This window comes from Hyperolius riggenbachi, chromosome 7, assembly GCF_040937935.1.
Source record: "Hyperolius riggenbachi isolate aHypRig1 chromosome 7, aHypRig1.pri, whole genome shotgun sequence".
In the NCBI taxonomy this organism is placed as follows: Eukaryota; Metazoa; Chordata; class Amphibia; order Anura; family Hyperoliidae; genus Hyperolius; species Hyperolius riggenbachi.
This window is the reverse complement of record NC_090652.1, coordinates 50,530,310-50,549,362: the sequence shown is the minus strand read 5'-3', so window position 1 is coordinate 50,549,362 and position 19,053 is coordinate 50,530,310. Positions and strand designations below refer to the sequence as shown.

The 19,053-nt window shown below is 45.6% G+C and overlaps 1 protein-coding gene across 1 annotated transcript in view; it reads left to right on the top strand.

The window, feature by feature from the left end:
* Positions 1-11,812, top strand: part of LOC137526014 (uncharacterized) — a 178,783-nt gene extending 166,971 nt beyond the window's left edge. The window contains exons 6-7 of the mRNA XM_068247224.1: positions 8,473-8,697; positions 11,808-11,812. Of these exons, the coding sequence (XP_068103325.1) occupies positions 8,473-8,697; positions 11,808-11,812 (230 nt within the window). The remainder of the gene's footprint in view (positions 1-8,472; positions 8,698-11,807) is intronic.
* The last annotated feature ends 7,241 nt before the right edge of the window (positions 11,813-19,053 follow it).

The window sequence follows — 19,053 nt, the reverse complement described above, 5'->3', positions numbered from 1 at the left end:
CGTCTGCCGGCCGACTGGCCGACTCACGGCAATGACGGGACCCGGTACCGGCGTATCCAGGCAGCAGAGGACGGCGGCGTGGGAGCGATCCGTGCGTATGAGGCTGGAGGAAGCCCCAGGTATGTATAAAAGCTTCCCCCCAATGTCTCTGGTTCCCTTTAAGAGAATAAGGTGTGTACAGTGTGGCTGAGTGGGCTGGCATCCTGGGGAATGGAATACATCACATGGCCGAGCACGCGGCGGCAGAGACGATCACCCAAGGAATGCGCATGATAGCCTGGCGGCCTACTAGCGGGGGAGAGCCCGTGTCCAAATTACTCTGAGCTGTTATGATTTTAAGGAGCATGTGAGTGCATTTTAAATTTATTTTAATAAATAGTAGTGGGTTTCGCACTATATGAAGCATTTTATTGGGGTATGTAAAAGCCAGGATGTGCAATTAGAAGCACTGTGCTGAGGACTTATTGTTGAATATTGTGAGGTGTGGGGCGACTCAGAAATGGTCTCAAGGCGCAACTAGAGCTAACTGAGTGTCTCACCTCACTAGGGTGAGGTGAACGCTTTCCCTATCTGAAAGTGCCTGATGTCTAGAGATGGCTCGAACCTCCGATTTTAGGTTCGCAAACCTTCGAACGCGAACTTCCAAAAAAGTTCACATTCGCGCGAACTTTGCGAACTGCAATAGACTTCAATGGACAGGCGAACTTTCAAAACTTCAAGCATTAATTCTGGCCACAAAAAGTGATGGAAAAGATGTTTCACAGGGTCTAACACCTGGAGGGGGGCATCGCGATCGTGGACTTTTGGTGCGCAGATTGCGGCAATTTGCGCACGCAAAAGTCCGCGAACCGCACTTCACGTGCTAACTGTTTAGCACACCCATGCTAAACAGTTATCACGGCTTTGTGAATCAAGCCCCAGGCGTGCTAACTAGGTTAGCAACGCTTTGTGAATCGAGCCCTTGATCAGATATACCAGATTTGTGGAATCAAAGCAAAAATATGCCTTGTACTCTGTACTCCTGTTGTGAACCTAATATTGTTAACCTGCCAGTAGAATAGATGTGTCTGCAGGTCTCACACCTTTTTTTGTCAGCAGGGCAGTGTCCTGTTCTGCTGTGGCCTATTCAAAGAACTCCTGACGATCATCTATTTTAGATTGGGTGACTTTTAATATGACAGGAAGGGAGGTTCAGGGAAAATATTTCTCATTCTGTAATCCTTGTGTAAAATGGGATGAAGTTCCTTTGCAATCCTCCTTAAAATTAACCCGAGATGAAAAAAAAATGATGAGATAAACAATTCTTTTTTGACTTGTATCCACTATTCTCCTTAACATATGTAGCAATTTTGGTGTCAATACCATGTATGGGGACTTTGCTATTCACTGCCAAAGACGGCATGAAATGATGTGAAAATTACGTGGAAATGTATGCAAAATTACAAATGAGTATATGAAATTAACTGTATATATAAATCGCAATTACGTAGGAGTAATTGCGAAAATTTATGTTAAATTTTGCATAATTGTAATTAGCTGATTACGATCATCACTACCTTACTGTCAGAATTCTAGCGGTTTTATTTATGCAGGAAAAGCTGTCATATGTGTATGTATATATAAATATGATTAATCAATACAGTCCTTCAAAAGAGAGAAATAATTATTGTAAAACCCCATATAATAGAATGTAATACTTTGAAATATATTTCAAAGCCAGTGATGATTTGAGACAGTAAAACATTCTCGTAGGATTGTTTTGGTTCTGGAAGAATTGTTGACGTTTTCTGGGTACAAAGCTGTCTCAGTTAGCTGAACACTGAAAGCTGATAACACATGATGTTTTGGGAACAAGTTTTATAAATATTAAACGAAGGTGTTTTCCCAATTAGTTAAAGATGATTCAATGATGCCACCTGGCGGTTTCATAGTCTTATAAAATTAATATTATTTGTTATGAAAGGCTGACCTATGCCGGTTGAAGTTATTATATTTATATGGAAAATGATTTTATATTATTAAGATTTAATATGCAATTATTTCTTATATGATTAATTGTTTTAAGAAGAATTATATAATAAGCTTTATATTTAAATAAGTATATTAGAAGCCCTGTATGCTTCAATAAGCCTTAAATTGCTGAAGGCTCTTACAGGTCTGTGTACAATGTTATAGTGTCAAGCTGACCTGGGAAAGTACAGACACCTTCCAAAAACTAATTAGCAGAGAACACTTTATCAGCAATGCGTCATGAATTACATTGTTTAGTCTCAATGTCTGGGGCAAACCAGCAGATAAGATGGCTGGTGACGTCCATTTTTAATTAACTGCATCAGAAATGACCTGATCAGAATTTGTAAGCACTCCAAATGACATTAATTCCTACAAGATAAGGTAATTACGGAATTTATAAACAATAATATTATGATTAAGGTATTCAAAACAAAAAAGTGTTATGGGTGTTTTAAATGTCAAAGATAGCGAGCTACGCATGGAAGCTTTAGCCAATCAGAACCTGGAATTCAGGGAAAGTCCAGATTAGGCAGCCATATTGCCTCCAACCCCTATAAAAGTAGGAGCTGAAAGCTCATAGTTTGCAGAAGCCCAACAATCTCCTGAGAAGACACATGAGGCAGAAGCTACCTTTCCACAAGTGGTTCTAGATGCTGAAGAGATGACAGGGGAGGGGTAATATGCTTAATATTCTGGTGATTTACTTTATTAATTTTTCAGCATTAAGTTTTGTTAAGATGTTAGCAAAAAGTTTTGTAGAAGCTATTTTTTATACTATTTATTTAAGAAGATTACTACAAGTTTTACACAGCTACTAGATACACAGCTATTGATACAGATGAGACTACTTTTGTTCTTATTCTACATAACACAACTGTTATATTCTTTTTTGAATGTACTTAGAAGATTGATAATCGCTTGGCTATAAAGCCTTGATGAGATGGAATACTGTTAGAAGGAAACACTACTTAGAACTGTTTATATTTTGTATATGTTACGGCCAGAACCCGAAGTTTGGCCAGAACTAGAAGTGGCCGGCCACTTCGGGTTCTGGCCGGCCAATGTGCGAACTGGCCGCTGCGGCCAATGTGAGAAATGCAACAATTCCTGTAAGGTTAATGTTATGTTGTGGCCGCAGCGCAGCGGGCAAATGTATCACATCTTAGTTTATTCAATGAAATTAAGCTGCCGGCTTTTTCTCTGCCTCTCTCCTCCCCCCGCCTCTCTCTCCTCCCCCCCGCCTCTCTCTCCTTCTCTTATGGGCAGCCGGCGGGGACACGCGTGTCCAGGAGAGTCGTTCGTCGCGGCAGGAGAGCAGAGCGGGGAGGCTGCAGACATTGCTTCTGCCAGCACCCGCTCTGCAAGAACGGCAGGATTCCCTGCCGCGACGAACGACTCCGGGGGGACACGCGTGTCCCCGCCAGACTGCCCATAGGAAAGCGAGAGAGGCGGGGGGGAGGAGGAGAGAGAGGCAGAGGAGGAGAGAGAGGCAGATAAAAAAGGCAGTTCGCACATTGTCGCCGGCTTAATTTCATTGAATAAACTAAGATGTGATAAATTTGCCCGCTGCGCTGCGGCCACAACATAACATTAACCTTACAGGAATTGTTGCATTTCTCACATTGGCCGCAGCGCAGCGGCCAGTTCGCACATTGGCCGGCCAGAACCCGAAGTGGCCGGCCACTTCTAGTTCTGGCCAAACTTCGGGTTCTGGCCGTAACATATATATACAGTATGCTGTATGATAAGCAAATACATTTTTTTATATAAAATCATATACTGAGTGCTCTGATTCATTTCAAGGTACACCGTCAATCTATAATTACTGTTATAGAGGGTTCAGACCCCGCTATGCCGGATTTATATGATAGCAACGCTTTAAGGGCTGGTCCTTTACTGAGTTAGCAATCATGAAAAAGGCAAGAACCGCTCGGGTTTTTGACAGCCTGAAACTGATCAACCAGCTCCTCCAGTTCATTGGTAAGTTAGAGTTCCCATGATTTTTGGCTAGTGGCCTAGTGATTTAAAACCATTCTATCCACGGTTTGTAGAACAAACTTACAGACCATACTCAGAAGGCTTCTTAAACACCGTATTCCCAACAAAGCACAACAAGGCACACAACATATTTCGGGTGTAGCCTTCTCCTATCCACGATTTGTAGCTCAATCAGAACTTTCGTCTGCAGCCAGCCACTTTTTGGTCAGGTAAGTTAGTTCATGCATTTGTGACGAGGTAACTTTTCAGTCAAAATGTCCATGAACTCACTCACTGGGCTTGGACAACAAGGGTTGCATTCAAATACGCAAGGATTTCGCTTTTTAACATACAAGAAGGTTGAGGGTGAGTATGTGCACCCTATGGGAAGAAACAAAGACAACGGGAGCCCAGATGGTGCAGTACGTCACAGAGATTGATGAATAAATTAAATGATGTTGAAATAATACTCACAAAGGCGGGTTGCAGAAGGGCAACCGACCACTGCAGGCAGGTGGAGATGCACAAACCCGACTCCACTCGGGGTACCAGGAGACCTGGTGAAGGTCGCTCTCTTGAAAAAACTCTTACACACTGGCAAACTAGGTAGTGTCAGAGACCACCAGTGGTCAGGTGTAGGAGCACCCCAAGGATAGGGTGAGACACAGTAAAAAAGGGGTAAAGAGGTGCCCAAGGTGAATAAAATACATTAAAAGTGTAATAGATAGTGGAGATACCGCCGCAGAGGCAAGCGGCATGGTGGCTATCTCCGCGTATCAGCCGGGGGCCTCTGCCGCGCAGTTACATGCTGCTGCTCTGCCTGGTCCTTCGATTGCACATAGATTGAGGGCTACACAGGATCTTTATGCGAATAGGAGGGGAGTCAGCTGATCTGCCTAGTCAGCTGACTCCAACGGTACTTTGGATTGGCTGAGTGATGGGGGCGGCGCTGCGGGGCATCCTTGTATATATAGTTCTAGTCTGTCAGTTGCCCCGTGTCTGCTGTTGCGAATGCTAACGTGTTAGCGCTCAGACCCTGGTCAGATCCCAAAGTGTGCTAGAACCAGCTGGAGCTGGGGATCCACACTTAGCCAGATTCTGTTGATAGCTTAAAGTACTAATTGCATTGTATTATCTGTTATGACCTTCTGCTTCCTTGACCACTCTCCTGCTTGCTGATTCTGTACCTCTGCCTATCTGATTACTGTTGCCGACTCTGCCTGAACTTAACACTGAATCAGCCTTCTGTCTTTGTACTTTGGCCTCAATTCACTAAGATCATGCTGGAGATAATAAGGCAAGAGAAAACTTACCTCCACACAGTGAGAGAGTTATCTTAACTCTTCATTCCTTACGTTACCTCTTCTGTAGTTAAGTTACCTCCTCTGTAGTTAAGTTACCTCCTCTGTAGTTATTTTCACACACAGTTAATGAACAGCCTGTCTTTAACTCTGGAGTTATTTTAAGGATTAAAGAGTTAACTTAAAGACAGAAGAGTTAACTTTAGGTTTGCCTGAGGTAAAATGTTTCATGAATACTACATGCCTTATCACCATGGTAACAACTCTAGAAGAGTTATTAAAGACAGGAGATAAGCTTAGTGAATTGAGGCCATTATCTGTCCGTACGTTGCCTACTCTGCTTGTCTGACCTTCCTGTCCTCACCAGTGGGCCTTGCCACTGGTGAGGAATCTGTAGTAGCTTTCGCCTACTCCTTAGGTGAAGCTCAGCTGCAGCACTATCTGTAACACTTGCTCCTCAAGTGTCCGCTAGCTGCAGTGTAGTCTTTATCACCTGCTCCTCAGGTGATCATCCTTTGCAGCACAGTCAGTAGTCCCTGCTCCTCAGGTGTCCACTGGCTGCAGTATAGTCTTAATCACCTGCTCCTCAGGTGATCAGTCTTGCAGCACAGTCAATGGTCCCTGCTCCTCAGGTGTCCACTGGTTGCAGTACAGTCTGAATCCCCTGCTCCTCAGGGGATCCTTGGCTGCAGTACTGTCTGAATCTCTCGCTCCTTGGGAGATCTTCTCTTCTCATTACTGTTGCACCAAACACAATCTCACATTGGTTGTCCTGTGTCTGGCTATACTAGCAATATTGGTGATTTTGCAGATCACCACATAATCAGGTATAGCATCTGTATTATTGGTGATACTGCAGATCATCAATAATCAGAAAATTTTTTTTGCTGACACCAATCACCAAGGGGCCTTGAATCCAGCTACCGGCATTTAGTGGCACTTTATTTGGCCTGAGGAAGTGGGCGAGTTCCCACGAAACGCGTTGCCTGTGCTTTTGTTTACTAATAAGTATCCATTCCTATATGGGTGTGTCGTCATTGAGGTAAGCCACCTCATTTATTTATATTTTAGTTGTTTTTAATGTATTTTATTCACCTTGGGCGCCTCTTTACCCCCTTTTTACCCTTTTTAACATGAACTGACACAAGGCCCAGATCAAAATAGGCCTTTTGAGGGTCTCCGTCAACAAGGTGGCTATCATTTCAGCTCACTGTGCTTTAGGCCAGTACTTTTTATCAGTGGTGCACTAAGACATGGCAAGATATGCCTCTCGATAATCCTCTGCAGACATCTGTTGTGAAAACCAGCTCACCACAGCTGTTCTTGACTTCTCTAATGATTGTTTGGATTTATAAGCATTCATAAGCAGCACCAATTTGTAAGCATTCATAAGCACCTAGTGTTTCAACAGTTCCTCCAGTTCTAGCTTTAGGCTTTTTGCACAGACTGCTGTACCCACAGCAACCTCCACCAGTTGTAAGATAGTGAGTGTTGTTGCCCAAAGATGGTAAAAAGCTTGGGAAGAAAGGTGTTGTTATAGGCACCCATGGTAAAAGCTGAAATTAGCAGCAATGGCAGGAAATTAGGGAGGCCCAGGCTACCTGCTATGCTAATGGTGTCTGCTATGCATAGCTGCAATTTGCATAGCGGGTAGCCCCAGCATCTGACACTTTATTGGGCTGCTGCTCACAGCTTTTTTTTTTTGGGGGGGGGGGAGGGGTTAAGGGTTTGTCATCACAGAAGAGGGGGGTTTGTTAACCACTTGCGGACCAGAGGCTTATACCTGCCTAGTGACCAGGACATTTTTTACTATTTGGCATTTCACAGCTTTAACAGTTTATTACTCAGTCATGTACCACTCAAATGGATTTCACCCCTTTTTTTCACCAATAGAGCTTTCTTTTGGTGATATTTGATTGCTGCTGCTAATTTTATTTATTTGTTTTGTATTTTTTTGTTATTTTTAACCCCCCCCTCCCCCCCTAAATTGTCCCTACACTACGTTACATACACTACACTACGCATACACAGACATATTGCTATGCCAGGGATTAGATTGTGGGCCCCTCCAAGGGACAGTTAAGTGACAAGGCAATACTCTCTGTGCAGTGCTGCGTTAGATGCCAGCGCTATATAAGTACTTTCTTCGCTTATAAATAAACACAGCCTGCCAGCGAGATCAGCTGGAGCAGGCAGTTTACAGTGATGGGAGCTCATGCCAGCGTGAGCTCCCGTCTAATCGCGTTCCACGCGAAATGACGCCATCTGCATTAGGCGGTCGGCAAGTGGTTAAAGTGACTTATGATATAATTAATTGTATGTGTAGTACAGATAACTAATAGACCATTAGTAGCAAAGAGTCTAACATTTTTATTTTCAGTTATATTGCTTATTTTCTATAACATTGCATCGTTCTGTTATATTTGCAATTACAAACAACACTCTGTATTTTACCAACTTTAGCATTTTGGACGTAGCTGCTACTTAGCTGCTACTTCCACTTAGCAATTTTATTGGTGGTTCATAAATATGCCTTGCATTTTATTCTCTATAGGTTTGTAGGCTAGTTAGGATGGTTTCTAAAGTGTACTGGAGCCAAAATCTGATACTTACCTAAAGAGAGGGCAGCCTCAAGATCCTATTGAGGCTTCCCTCTGTATTCTAATGTCCCCTATCACTGAAGCCCCCCCCTCCCCGGAAGATTAGCGGCAAGGCATTGTCGCTAAACAGATTGGGGCCACACAGCTCCTCTTCCTGTATCATGGCCATGCAGTAGCCGTCTGATCCCGCTTGTGCATGTGCAGTAAACAGGAGCCATAGGCTTCGTGCTACTGAGTGTGAGCAGGCAGGCTCGGGCGGCTACAGAGATACCATGACTAAAGAAGGGGAGCTTCGGGGCCCTGATGTGGAGGGGGGCTGTGCTCTGCAACAGGGGGCTTTAGACAAGTGAGAGAAGCCTCCATAGGGTCCTGAGGCTTTCCTCTGTTCAGTGTAAGATCTTGTTTATAGAAATTTTTCTGGGAAAACAAATGCAAGGAAAAAAGGAGCACCCTCGACCTGGGTGCAATTTAGCCTAGAAACTGCCCTGTTCAGATTTTTCTTGTATTGGTGATTTGCTCCAGAGTCTGCTGCTCTCAATTCCTTATAAAACTATGACGAGATGATCTGCATGTTTCTACAGGGAAGGACAAGGTGATTGTGGTAATTGATGATCTACAGGAGAGCTGTGATCAGGCAAAGGACCGCATCCTTCAAAGTCAGACCAGTATTAGCAAACTGGCTCAAGATCTCTTCCTGTTTACCCAGGAGGAGAAAAACTCAGCATTTAGACACCATCCCAGTCAAACAAACTCAAATCAACCAAACCTGGGGAGGAAACTGGAACCATTGATAGCCATGTTCAAAGGTAAGATTTATACATTTTGCTGCTTAAGACTTACAGGTGAAACTCAAAAAATTAGAATAACATACAAAACTTCATTTACTTCAAATAAACCTGAGGTAAGATGTACTTCAAATCTGAGATGAGATAAAACAAAAAAAAATCATATTTATCTGGGGATTCCTCCAGACCCCTTCAGCCTGATCGCTCCCTCGCCTCCGTCCTCCACCTCCTCGAGCTTCTGGTATCAGTCCCGGTAACTTTGAGAGTTGGAGATTACTGTGCATGTGCAGTCCAGCGGCTTGTGTGTACTCTGTCGTGCTCCTGTGGCCATAAGCTTTCTGCACTTCATTGCGATGGGAAGTGTGCGCGGCTGCACTGCACCTGCACCAACTGGCATAAGTTACCAGGACTGATAACAGAAGATCCGGGATGTGGAGGAGGGTGGCAAGGGAGAAATCCGGCCGAAGGGGGCAGGAGGAAGCCCCAGGTATGTATGATTTTTTTCTTTTATTTCATCTCAGGTACACTTTCAGTAATTCAACCTAAAAGGTGAAAGTAATACATGAAATAAATGAAGAGATCGTAGAAGTGGCACACCTTACCCAAGTGGTGAGTGCATAGCCTGTGGGTACTAAGCCAAAGCACCCAGTACATAAACAGTCATAGGTTCAGGCTAGCACACCGGCTTCAGGATCCAAACTATTCTGTTTATTGCTTCATCAGCACAGATACATGACAATTGTTTCGGGGCCGCGGTGGGCCCCTTTTCAGAAAGTGCAGAAAAACGCTTTTCTGCACTGAATTATCCGTGTCTTTTGTAGAAAGCTATAAAACCACGCTTTATTTAGTACGCATGGACAGTGACAGTGTAATGACAGATAGGGCCCCCCGGAAGCAGTGATGCTCTTCCGGATTCCGGATATCCGAGTTACCCGGATATCCAAACTTTTTACCGCTATCCGACCGGATTCGGATTCCGGATATCTGGGCTGAAATCTGCATATCACTATGCGGATATTTGGTTGCATACCCAGATATCTGCGGATATCCGGCGGATATCCGAATCTGAATACTGTAACTAAGGAGATGACATCATTGAGCCAATCAGAGGGCTCCCAGCAGAAGCCCTAGCAACCAATCACAGAAGGGAACCCTGCCCAGCCCCACCTGACCTCATTGAGCCAATCAGAGGTCTCCCAGCCTAAGCCCTAGCACCCAATCACAGAAAGGAACCCTGGCCAGGCCCCCCTGTATAATAAGGAGGGCTGCCATGATGAGAAATATTGTCCTTGCTTGTCACTGCTCACTGAGAGACATGCTTCAGTGCTGCTGGCCTAGCAAGTGCTGAATACAGTGATAAACCTAAAGCTGTTCAGTGATTAAACCCATCACTATCACTACACTATTGTATTGTTAATTAGGTAGCTAGCTTGATTTCATTCAGTGACAGACAGTCAGAGTGTGTGCTGCAGGGCTGCTGCAGGCAGCTGCTATGTGTCTGTGTGTGTGCTGTGCACAGACCAGGCCAGCTGCTGCCTACTTGTCCTGCTAGCCTTAGCTACAGTATAGGTTAGGTTAGGGAATAGGATTACTGTGTTATTGTGTAGTTAGTACTGTAGTACTGCAGTCAGTGCTAGTTAGTTGTAGAGTAGTAGTACTACTGTATTCGCTTACTACAGAACTTTTGTGCTGCTGAGCAGTGCCAGTGTGACAGTTAGTGTGCACTAGTTTCTTCTCCTCTGCTGTCTGACTGTCACTCGGAACGTGGCACGTGGCACTTGGCAGCCGGCAGTCATTGCTTCATAGTGATACGCAAGCCCCTTCCCCGTGGCAAGGTAATGATTATGAAGGGGAATAGGCACATGTACATGCCTTTTGTTTTGTTGTTGCAGCTGCAGTGCAGCCAGAAAAATTAGGCAGGCATGTACCCGCACCAGAAAAATTATTATAGCGGCCACTGCTAGCAGCAGCCTTAACAATTCAGGAATCCGCCTGGAGTCCTGGACCCTGTTGGTGGTGGCGGAGAAGGCAGTCAAGCGGCCTGTGGGCAGAGGTGCTGTGTGGGGAGCGACTTCTTGGGGAAGGCAGCCAGTCACTCGGCGTGCAGACAGAGATGATGTGTGTGGGAACTGACTTAGTCTTGGGGCGGGCAGTGGCCCTCTGGGATCCATGCCTCATTTATTTTGATAAAGGTGAGGTACTGAACACTTTTGTGACTTAGGCTACTTCTCTTCTCAGTGACAATGCCTCCAGCTGCACTGAAGGTCCTTTCTGACAGGACTCTTGCGGCAGGGCAAGACAGAAGTTGGATGGCAAATTGGGACAGCTCTGGCCACAGGTCAAGCCTGAGCACCCAGTAGTCCAAGGGTTCATCGCTGCTCACAGTGTCTACATCCACACATAAGGCCAGGTAGTCGGCTACCTGCCGGTCCAGGCGTTGGTGGAGGGTGGATCCGGAAGTGCTAAGGTGAGGCGTTGGACTAAAGAATGTCCGCATGTCTGACATCACCATGAGATCGCTGGAGCATCCTGTCCTTGCCTGCGTGGACATGGTAGAATGATTACCAGCAGTGGTACCTTTATTGCGTTGTGCTGTGACATCACCCTTAAACGCATTGTAAAGCATAGTTGCCAGCTTGTTCTGCATGTGCTGCATCCTTTCTGCCTTCAGGTGAGTTGGTAACATGTCCGCCACTTTGTGCCTATACCGAGGGTCTAGTAGCGTGGCCACCCAGTACAGCTCATTCCCCTTGAGTTTTTTATATGGGGGTCCCTCAACAGCCTGGACAGCATGAAAGATGCCATCTGCACAAAGTTACTTTCCATCTCCTCTTGCTCTTCCTCAGTGACGTCAGGTAAATCCTCCTCCTCCCCCAGGCACGAACAATACCACGGGAACATCGAGCAGCATAAGCCCCCTGCAACACCTGCTGTGGTTGTTCTTCTGCCGCCGCCTCCTCCTCCTCCAAAGAAACACCTTCCTCATCATCCGAGTCTGACTCCTCTTCCCCACGTGACTCTTCCTCCTCCTCCCCCCTCTGTGCTGCCACAGGAGGAAACATCTGGTTCTGATGAAAATTGCTCCCACAACTGTTGCTCCCATAACTGTTCCTCTTCACGCTCCTCCACAGCTTGATCCACCACTCTATGCATGCACGCTCCAGGAAGTAAGCATACGGGTTCAAGTCGCTGATGGTGCCTTCGCTGCGACTCACCACCTCCTCAAACGGCCGCATGAGCCTGCATGCATTTCGAATCAGTGTCCAGTTGTTGGGCCAGAACATCCCCATCTCCCCAGAGCATGTCTTTTTACTGTAATTGTACAGGTACTGGGTGACGGCTTTCTCCTGTTCTAGCAGGCGAGAGAACATGACCAGGGTCGAATTCCAGTGAGTCGGGCTATCACATATTAAGCGTCTCATCGGGAAGTTGTTTCTCCGCTGAATGTCCGCAAAGCATGCCATGGCCGTATAAGACCGCCTTAAATGCCCACACAACTTCCTGGCCTGCTCAGGATGTCCTCTAAGCCTGGGTACTTTGACACAAATCTTTCAATGACTAGATTCAGCACATGTCCCATGCAGGGTACATGTGTCAGCTTTCCCAAATTCAAAGCGGAAAGAAAATTGCAACGTCACACACCACGTTGCCGATCTCCAGCTGGTGCAGGGTCAGCCACTAATCCACCTGTTTGTTAAGAGCAGCCAGAAGAGCTGGTCCAGTGTTACTCTCCGCTTTAAGGCAAGACATGTCTAAGATGGCGTGACACCGTCATACCTGGCATGCAGCATAGGCCCTGGGGCTGTGTAGCTGGAGAGAAGATCGCAGCACCAGTAGAGTTGAACTGCCATTCAGCCAAGGAGGAGGACGATAGCGAAGAGGATGTAGCAGGAGGAGAAGGAGAGGAGGTGGCAGGAGGCCTGCCTGCAAGCCGTGGAGGTGTCACAAGTTGGTCCGCTGCACAGCCACCTACTCCCTGCTTGTCAGCGCCACGGTCACCAGGTTGACCCAATGGGCTGTGTAAGTTATGTACATGCCCTCACCTTGCTTGGCAGACCAGGCATCCATGGTCAGATGGACCCTTGATCCAACGCTGTTCGCCAGAGATGACACCTCTTGCCTCTCAACTCACGGTACAGTTTGGGTATCGCCTTCTTAGAAAAATAATTGCGGCCTGGTATCTTCCACTGTGGTGTCCCAATCGCCACAAATTTATGAAGGGCCTCAGAGTCCACCAGCTGGTATGGTAACAGCTGGTGAGCTAACAGTTCCACCAAGCCAGCTGTTAGACACCGGGCAAGGGGGTGACTGGCAGAAATTGTCTTCTTCCTCTCAAAGATTTCCTTCACGGACACCTGGCTGCTGTGGGCAGAACGGCAGGAACCGCTCAAGGGCAGAGGCGGAGTGGAGGAGGGTGGCTGTGAAGCTGCAAGGGAGAAAGTGACTGAAGATGCTGCACTTGAGGGAGGAAGAGGAGAAGGAGGGTTGTTTTGCTTTTGTGTGCTGCTTTTGCTCAGGTGCTCTTCCTATTGCAGTTTGTGCCTTTTCTGCAGTTACCTTTGTAAGGCAGTTATCCCTACGTGAGTGTTGGCTTTTCCACGGCTCAATTTTTGGAGACAGAGGCATTGCTCTGCTCTAGGGACGACACACTAAAAAATGTCCAAACCGCTGAGCCCCCCTGGGATGATGGCACTATGGTGGCATCAGCAGCTGACGTTGAAGGGCATGTTGGCCGGCGCTGGACACTGCCACCAGCTGTTTCTGATGAGCTCCTGGCTCCTCCTGCTTCTTTCAGCAACTCGCCTCCTCCTACTCCTCTCTGGCTCCCCCTCTGAACTGTCCCCTTGGTCATCTTGTCTCTTAGGATCCCACGTGGTATCTGTATCATCGTCATTATCATAATCATCCTGCTCAGTTTCGCTTGCCTCAGACACCTCCAAAACTGCACCAACAGCAGGTACTTCATCATCCTCATCCTCACATGTTATGTCCAAAGTGTTGCCGCCTAACTCAGACATATGAGGTGGTGTAACTTGCTTAGCGCCTTCATCTTGTTGTAACAATAATGGCTGTGAATCAGTGAATTCCCCACCAAATAACTCCTGCGAAGTGTCAAATGCAGCGGATGTGGTGCTTGTAGTAGCACTGGTGGCTGCGGAAGATGAGGTGTTCTGTGTTAAATAGTCAAACACATCCTGACAATCTTGGGAGTTGATGGGACGTGCCTTCTTCTGAGCACTGTACTTTGGGCCAGGGCCGCACAAAATCACATCAACACGACCTCACACAGACCTGCTGGGTGGCCTTCCTCTGGGTCTGCCTCTACCTCTTTCTCTACCTGTTTTGTCTGTTTTGTCCATATCGGGGGGGATGAAGTGAAAGGTTTGCACTGACTTGACTAGTACAATGTGCAGTCACACAGGTGCAGTTAACAGGTATGCACGGAGTGGCATATCATACTGCGTGCACTCAGCTCACGTAGGTAGGTGGGTGCACTAAAGTGAACAACGTGTAGGTATATGCAGTAATGGGTATTACAATGTGCACCGGTCACACACAGACAGGTAGCGACCAGGAACAGTGACACTGCGTGCGCTCAGCTCACGTAGGTAGGTGGGTGCACTGAAGTGAACAACAGGTAGGTATATGCAGTAATGGGTATAACAATGTGCACCTGTCAGCCACACACAGACAGGTAGCAGCCGGGCACAGTGACACTGCGTGCGCCCAACTCACTTAGGTAGGTGGGTGCACTGAAGTAAACAACAGATAGGTATATGCAGTAATGGGTATTACAATGTGCACCTGTCAGTCACACACAGACAGGTAGCGGTGAGGCACAGTGACACTGCGCACAGTCAACTCACGTAGGTAGGTGGGTGCACTGTGAACAACAGGTAGGTATATGCAGTAATGGGTATTACAATGTGCACCTGTCAGTCACTAGAGATGGGCCGAATGGTTCGCCCGCGAACAGTTCCAGGCGAACTTCGGGTGATTCGCATTTGCTGGCGAAGGTGAACTTTTCCGGAAGTTCGGTTCGCCCCCATAATGCTCCACTACGGTTAACTTGGACCCTCTACATCACAGTCAGCAGGCACATTGTCGCCAATCAGACTACACTCACCCCTGGAGCCCCACCCTCCCTTATAAAAGGCAAGGTTCTCCAGCCATTTTACTCACTCGTCTGCCTACAGTAATTAGTCAAGGGACAGCTGCTGACAGACTCTGCTAGGGAAAGGTTAGTTAGGCTCTTGTAGGCTTGTTAGCTTGCTCCTGGCTGATTATTATTCCTTATATAGCACCCCACAACAGCCTTCTTCCCCTCCAGAGGAGGAGGATCTTGTCTTCTAACCTAAAGCTTACTTGTGTCTTACAACACATTGGCTTAAGACTAGAGATGAGCGTAATGACCTAATTACGATTTCGCGAAATTTCGCGTAATTAGTGTAATTACGATTATGGCCGTAAGTACATAATAGTAATGAAGATGGATTTCGCGAAATTTCGCGTAAGCGTAATTTTCGCGTAATTTTCGCATTACATTCGTATCATGCCGTAATTTCGCATTAAACGCTACCGTAATTTCGCATTAAACCGTAACGCTCCGTATAATATAAAAAAGCCGCCGACTTTAAGGGTTAATAGCAAAGCCCCCTTAAATGCTAAGAGCCTCAAATTTGGAGAATATATTAAGGAGATCAGGAGGAATAAGAGGAAAATTTTTTTTTTCAAAAAGACCTTATAGTTTTTGAGAAAATCGATGTTAAAGTTTCAAAGGAAAAATGTAAACATTTAAAAACCCGCCGACTTTAACGGTTAATAGCAAAGCCTGCTTAAAGTTTAGGAACACCAAATTCCCAGGGTATATTAAGGGGATCAGTGGGAATAAGAGGAAAAAATTTTTTTTCAAAAAGACCTTATAGTTTTTGAGAAAATCGATTTTTAAGTTTCAAGGGCGAAAATGTCTTTTAAATGCGGAAAATGTCAGTTTTTTTTGCACAGGTAACAATAGTGTATTATTTTCATAGATTCCCCCAAGTGGGAAGAGTTTTACTTACTTCGTTCTGAGTGTGGGAAATATAAAAAAAAAAACGACGTGGGGTCCCCCCTCCCAGACCTCTTTAACCCCTTGTCCCCCATGCAGGCTGGGATAGCCAGAATGCGGAGCACCGGCCGCGTGGGGCTCCGCACCCTGACTATACCAGCCCGCATGGTCCATGGATTGGGGGGTCTCGGAAGGGGAGGGGCAGCCAAGCTTTCCCCTCCCCCTCCGAGCCCTTGTCCAATCCAAGGACAAGGGGCTCTTCTCCACCTCCGATGGGCGGTGGAGGCCGCGATTTCCTGGGGGGGAGGTTCATGGTGGAATCTGGGAGTCCCCTTTAAAAAGGGGTCCCCCAGATGCCCACCCCCCCTCCCAGGAGAAATGAGTATAGAGGTACTTGTACCCCTTACCCATTTCCTTTAAGAGTTAAAAGTAAATAAACACACAAACACTTAGAAAAAGTATTTTAATTGAACAAAAAACATAACCACGAAAAAAGTCCTTTAATATTCTTAATTAACCATTAATACTTACCTGTCCCTTTAAATAAATGATCCCTCGAAATAGCCTCGGAAATGTTCTATCAGTTACAATGTAACAAAGTTATTACAATGTAACAACTTTGTTACATTGTAACTACGCCGCACCCTACGTCACTCGCCGCCGCCGCCGCCGCGTCTGCACTGACCCGAGAGCTCTGAGCTATAGCTCAGAGCTCTCTAAAGCATCTTTGTATTTTGGCTCCAAGGAGCCCCATTGGTCCTTAGCAGACCAATGGGGTTCCTTCTGATTTGAAGGAACCCCATTGGTCTGCTAAGGACCAATGGGGCTCCTTGGAGCCAAAATACAAAGATGCTTTAGAGAGCTCTGAGCTATAGCTCAGAGCTCTCGGGTCAGTGCAGACGCGGCGGTGGCGGCGGCGGCGGCGGCGGTGAGTGACGTCGGGTGCGGCGTAGTTACAATGTAACAAAGTTGTTACATTGTAATAACTTTGTTACATTGTAACTGATAGAACATTTCCGAGGCTATTTCGAGGGATCATTTATTTAAAGGGACAGGTAAGTATTAATGGTTAATTAAGAATATTAAAGGACTTTTTTCGTGGTTATGTTTTTTGTTCAATTAAAATACTTTTTCTAAGTGTTTGTGTGTTTATTTACTTTTAACTCTTAAAGGAAATGGGTAAGGGGTACAAGTACCTCTATACTCATTTCTCCTGGGAGGGGGGGTGGGCATCTGGGGGACCCCTTTTTAAAGGGGACTCCCAGATTCCACCATGAACCTCCCCCCCAGGAAATCGCGGCCTCCACCTCCACCGCCCATCGGAGGTGGAGAAGAGCCCCTTGTCCTTGGATTGGACAAGGGCTCGGAGGGGGAGGGGAAAGCTTGGCTGCCCCTCCCCTTCCGAGACCCCCCAATCCATGGACCATGCGGGCTGGTATAGTCAGGGTGCGGAGCCCCACGCGGCCGGTGCTCCGCATTCTGGCTATCCCAGCCTGCATGGGGGACAAGGGGTTAAAGAGGTCTGGGAGGGGGGACCCCACGTCGTTTTTTTTTTTATATTTCCCACACTCAGAACGAAGTAAGTAAAACTCTTCCCACTTGGGGGAATCTATGAAAATAATACACTATTGTTACCTGTGCAAAAAAAACTGACATTTTCCGCATTTAAAAGACATTTTCGCCCTTGAAACTTAAAAATCGATTTTCTCAAAAACTATAAGGTCTTTTTGAAAAAAAAATTTTTCCTCTTATTCCCACTGATCCCCTTAATATACCCTGGGAATTTGGTGTTCCTAAACTTTAAGCAGGCTTTGCTATTAACCGTTAAAGTCGGCGGGTTTTTAAATGTTTACATTTTTCCTTTGAAACTTTAACATCGATTTTCTCAAAAACTATAAGGTCTTTTTGAAAAAAAAAATTTTCCTCTTATTCCTACTGATCTCCTTAATATATTCTCCAAATTTGAGGCTCTTAGCATTTAAGGGGGCTTTGCTATTAACCCTTAAAGTCGGCGGCTTTTTTATATTATACGGAGCGTTACGGTTTAATGCGAAATTACGGTAGCGTTTAATGCGAAATTACGGCATGAACGAAACGCGAAATTACGCGTTGAAAATTACGCTTACGGTATTTTCAATTACGATTTTAATGGCAATTACGCTACTGTAATTTCGCATCGTAATCGCAAATTTCGCATGCGTAATTTTAGTAATGCGAAATTTCGAAAATTTCAGCTCAACTCTACTTAAGACTTTACCAAATCCAATGCTCCAATATGGGGAAGCTTCTCTGTTTGTTGTTTTTTTTTTTTTTAGTGTGGTGTCACAGTTCACTCATCTCTTCAACTACAAGAAAGGCCCAGGAGTAGTCTTAGCTACCGTAATATCTATGTTACAGCAGGGCCCTTATTACACTTTCTCTTACAGGGCTATGGAAACCATTTTGCCCATGCGATAAAGCGAGGTGCAAAAATGAAATCATGCCTAGCAAAGGATGGTTTTGATCCATCAACCTCTGGGCTATGGGCCCAGCACGCTTCCACTGCGCCACTCTGCTTAAATTTGTATGCAATCTTCAAGTTTAAAGGATACCCCAACTGAAATGTGACATAATGAGATAGACATGGGTATGTACAGTGCCTAGCACACAGATAACTATGCTGTGTTCCTTTTTTTATTTTTCTGCCTGAAAGAGTTAAATATAAGGTATTCAAGTGGCTGACTCAGTCCTGACTCAGACAGGAAGTGACTACAGTGTGACCCTCACTGATAAGAAATTCCAACTATAAAACACTTTCCTAGCAGAAAATGGCTTCTGAGAGCAAGAAAGAGGTAAAAAAGGGGAATTTCTTATCAGTGAGGGTCACACTGTAGTCACTTCCTGTCTGAGTCAGGACTGAGTCAGCCACTTACATACCTGATATATAACTCTTTCAGGCAGAGAAAGAAAAAAAGGAGCACAGCATAGTTATCTGTGTGCTAGGCACTGTACATACACATGTCTATCTCATTATGTCACATTTCAGTTGGGGTATCCTTTAAGAAGGGTACATTAGTTGAAATAGTTACACTACAATCTATGTTACAGCAAGGCCCTAATGACACTTTCTCTTAAGAGGTTATGGCCGCCAATTGGCCCATGTGGTAAAACAAGGTGTAGAAAATAAAGTACACCTAGCAGAGGATGGTTTCAATCCATCAACCTCTGGGTTATGGGCCCAGCACACTTCTGCTGCACCACTCTGCGGTCTGCTTACATTTATATACAATCTTCAAGTTTAAGAAGGGTACATTAGTTGAAATAGTTACACTACAATCTATGTTACAGTA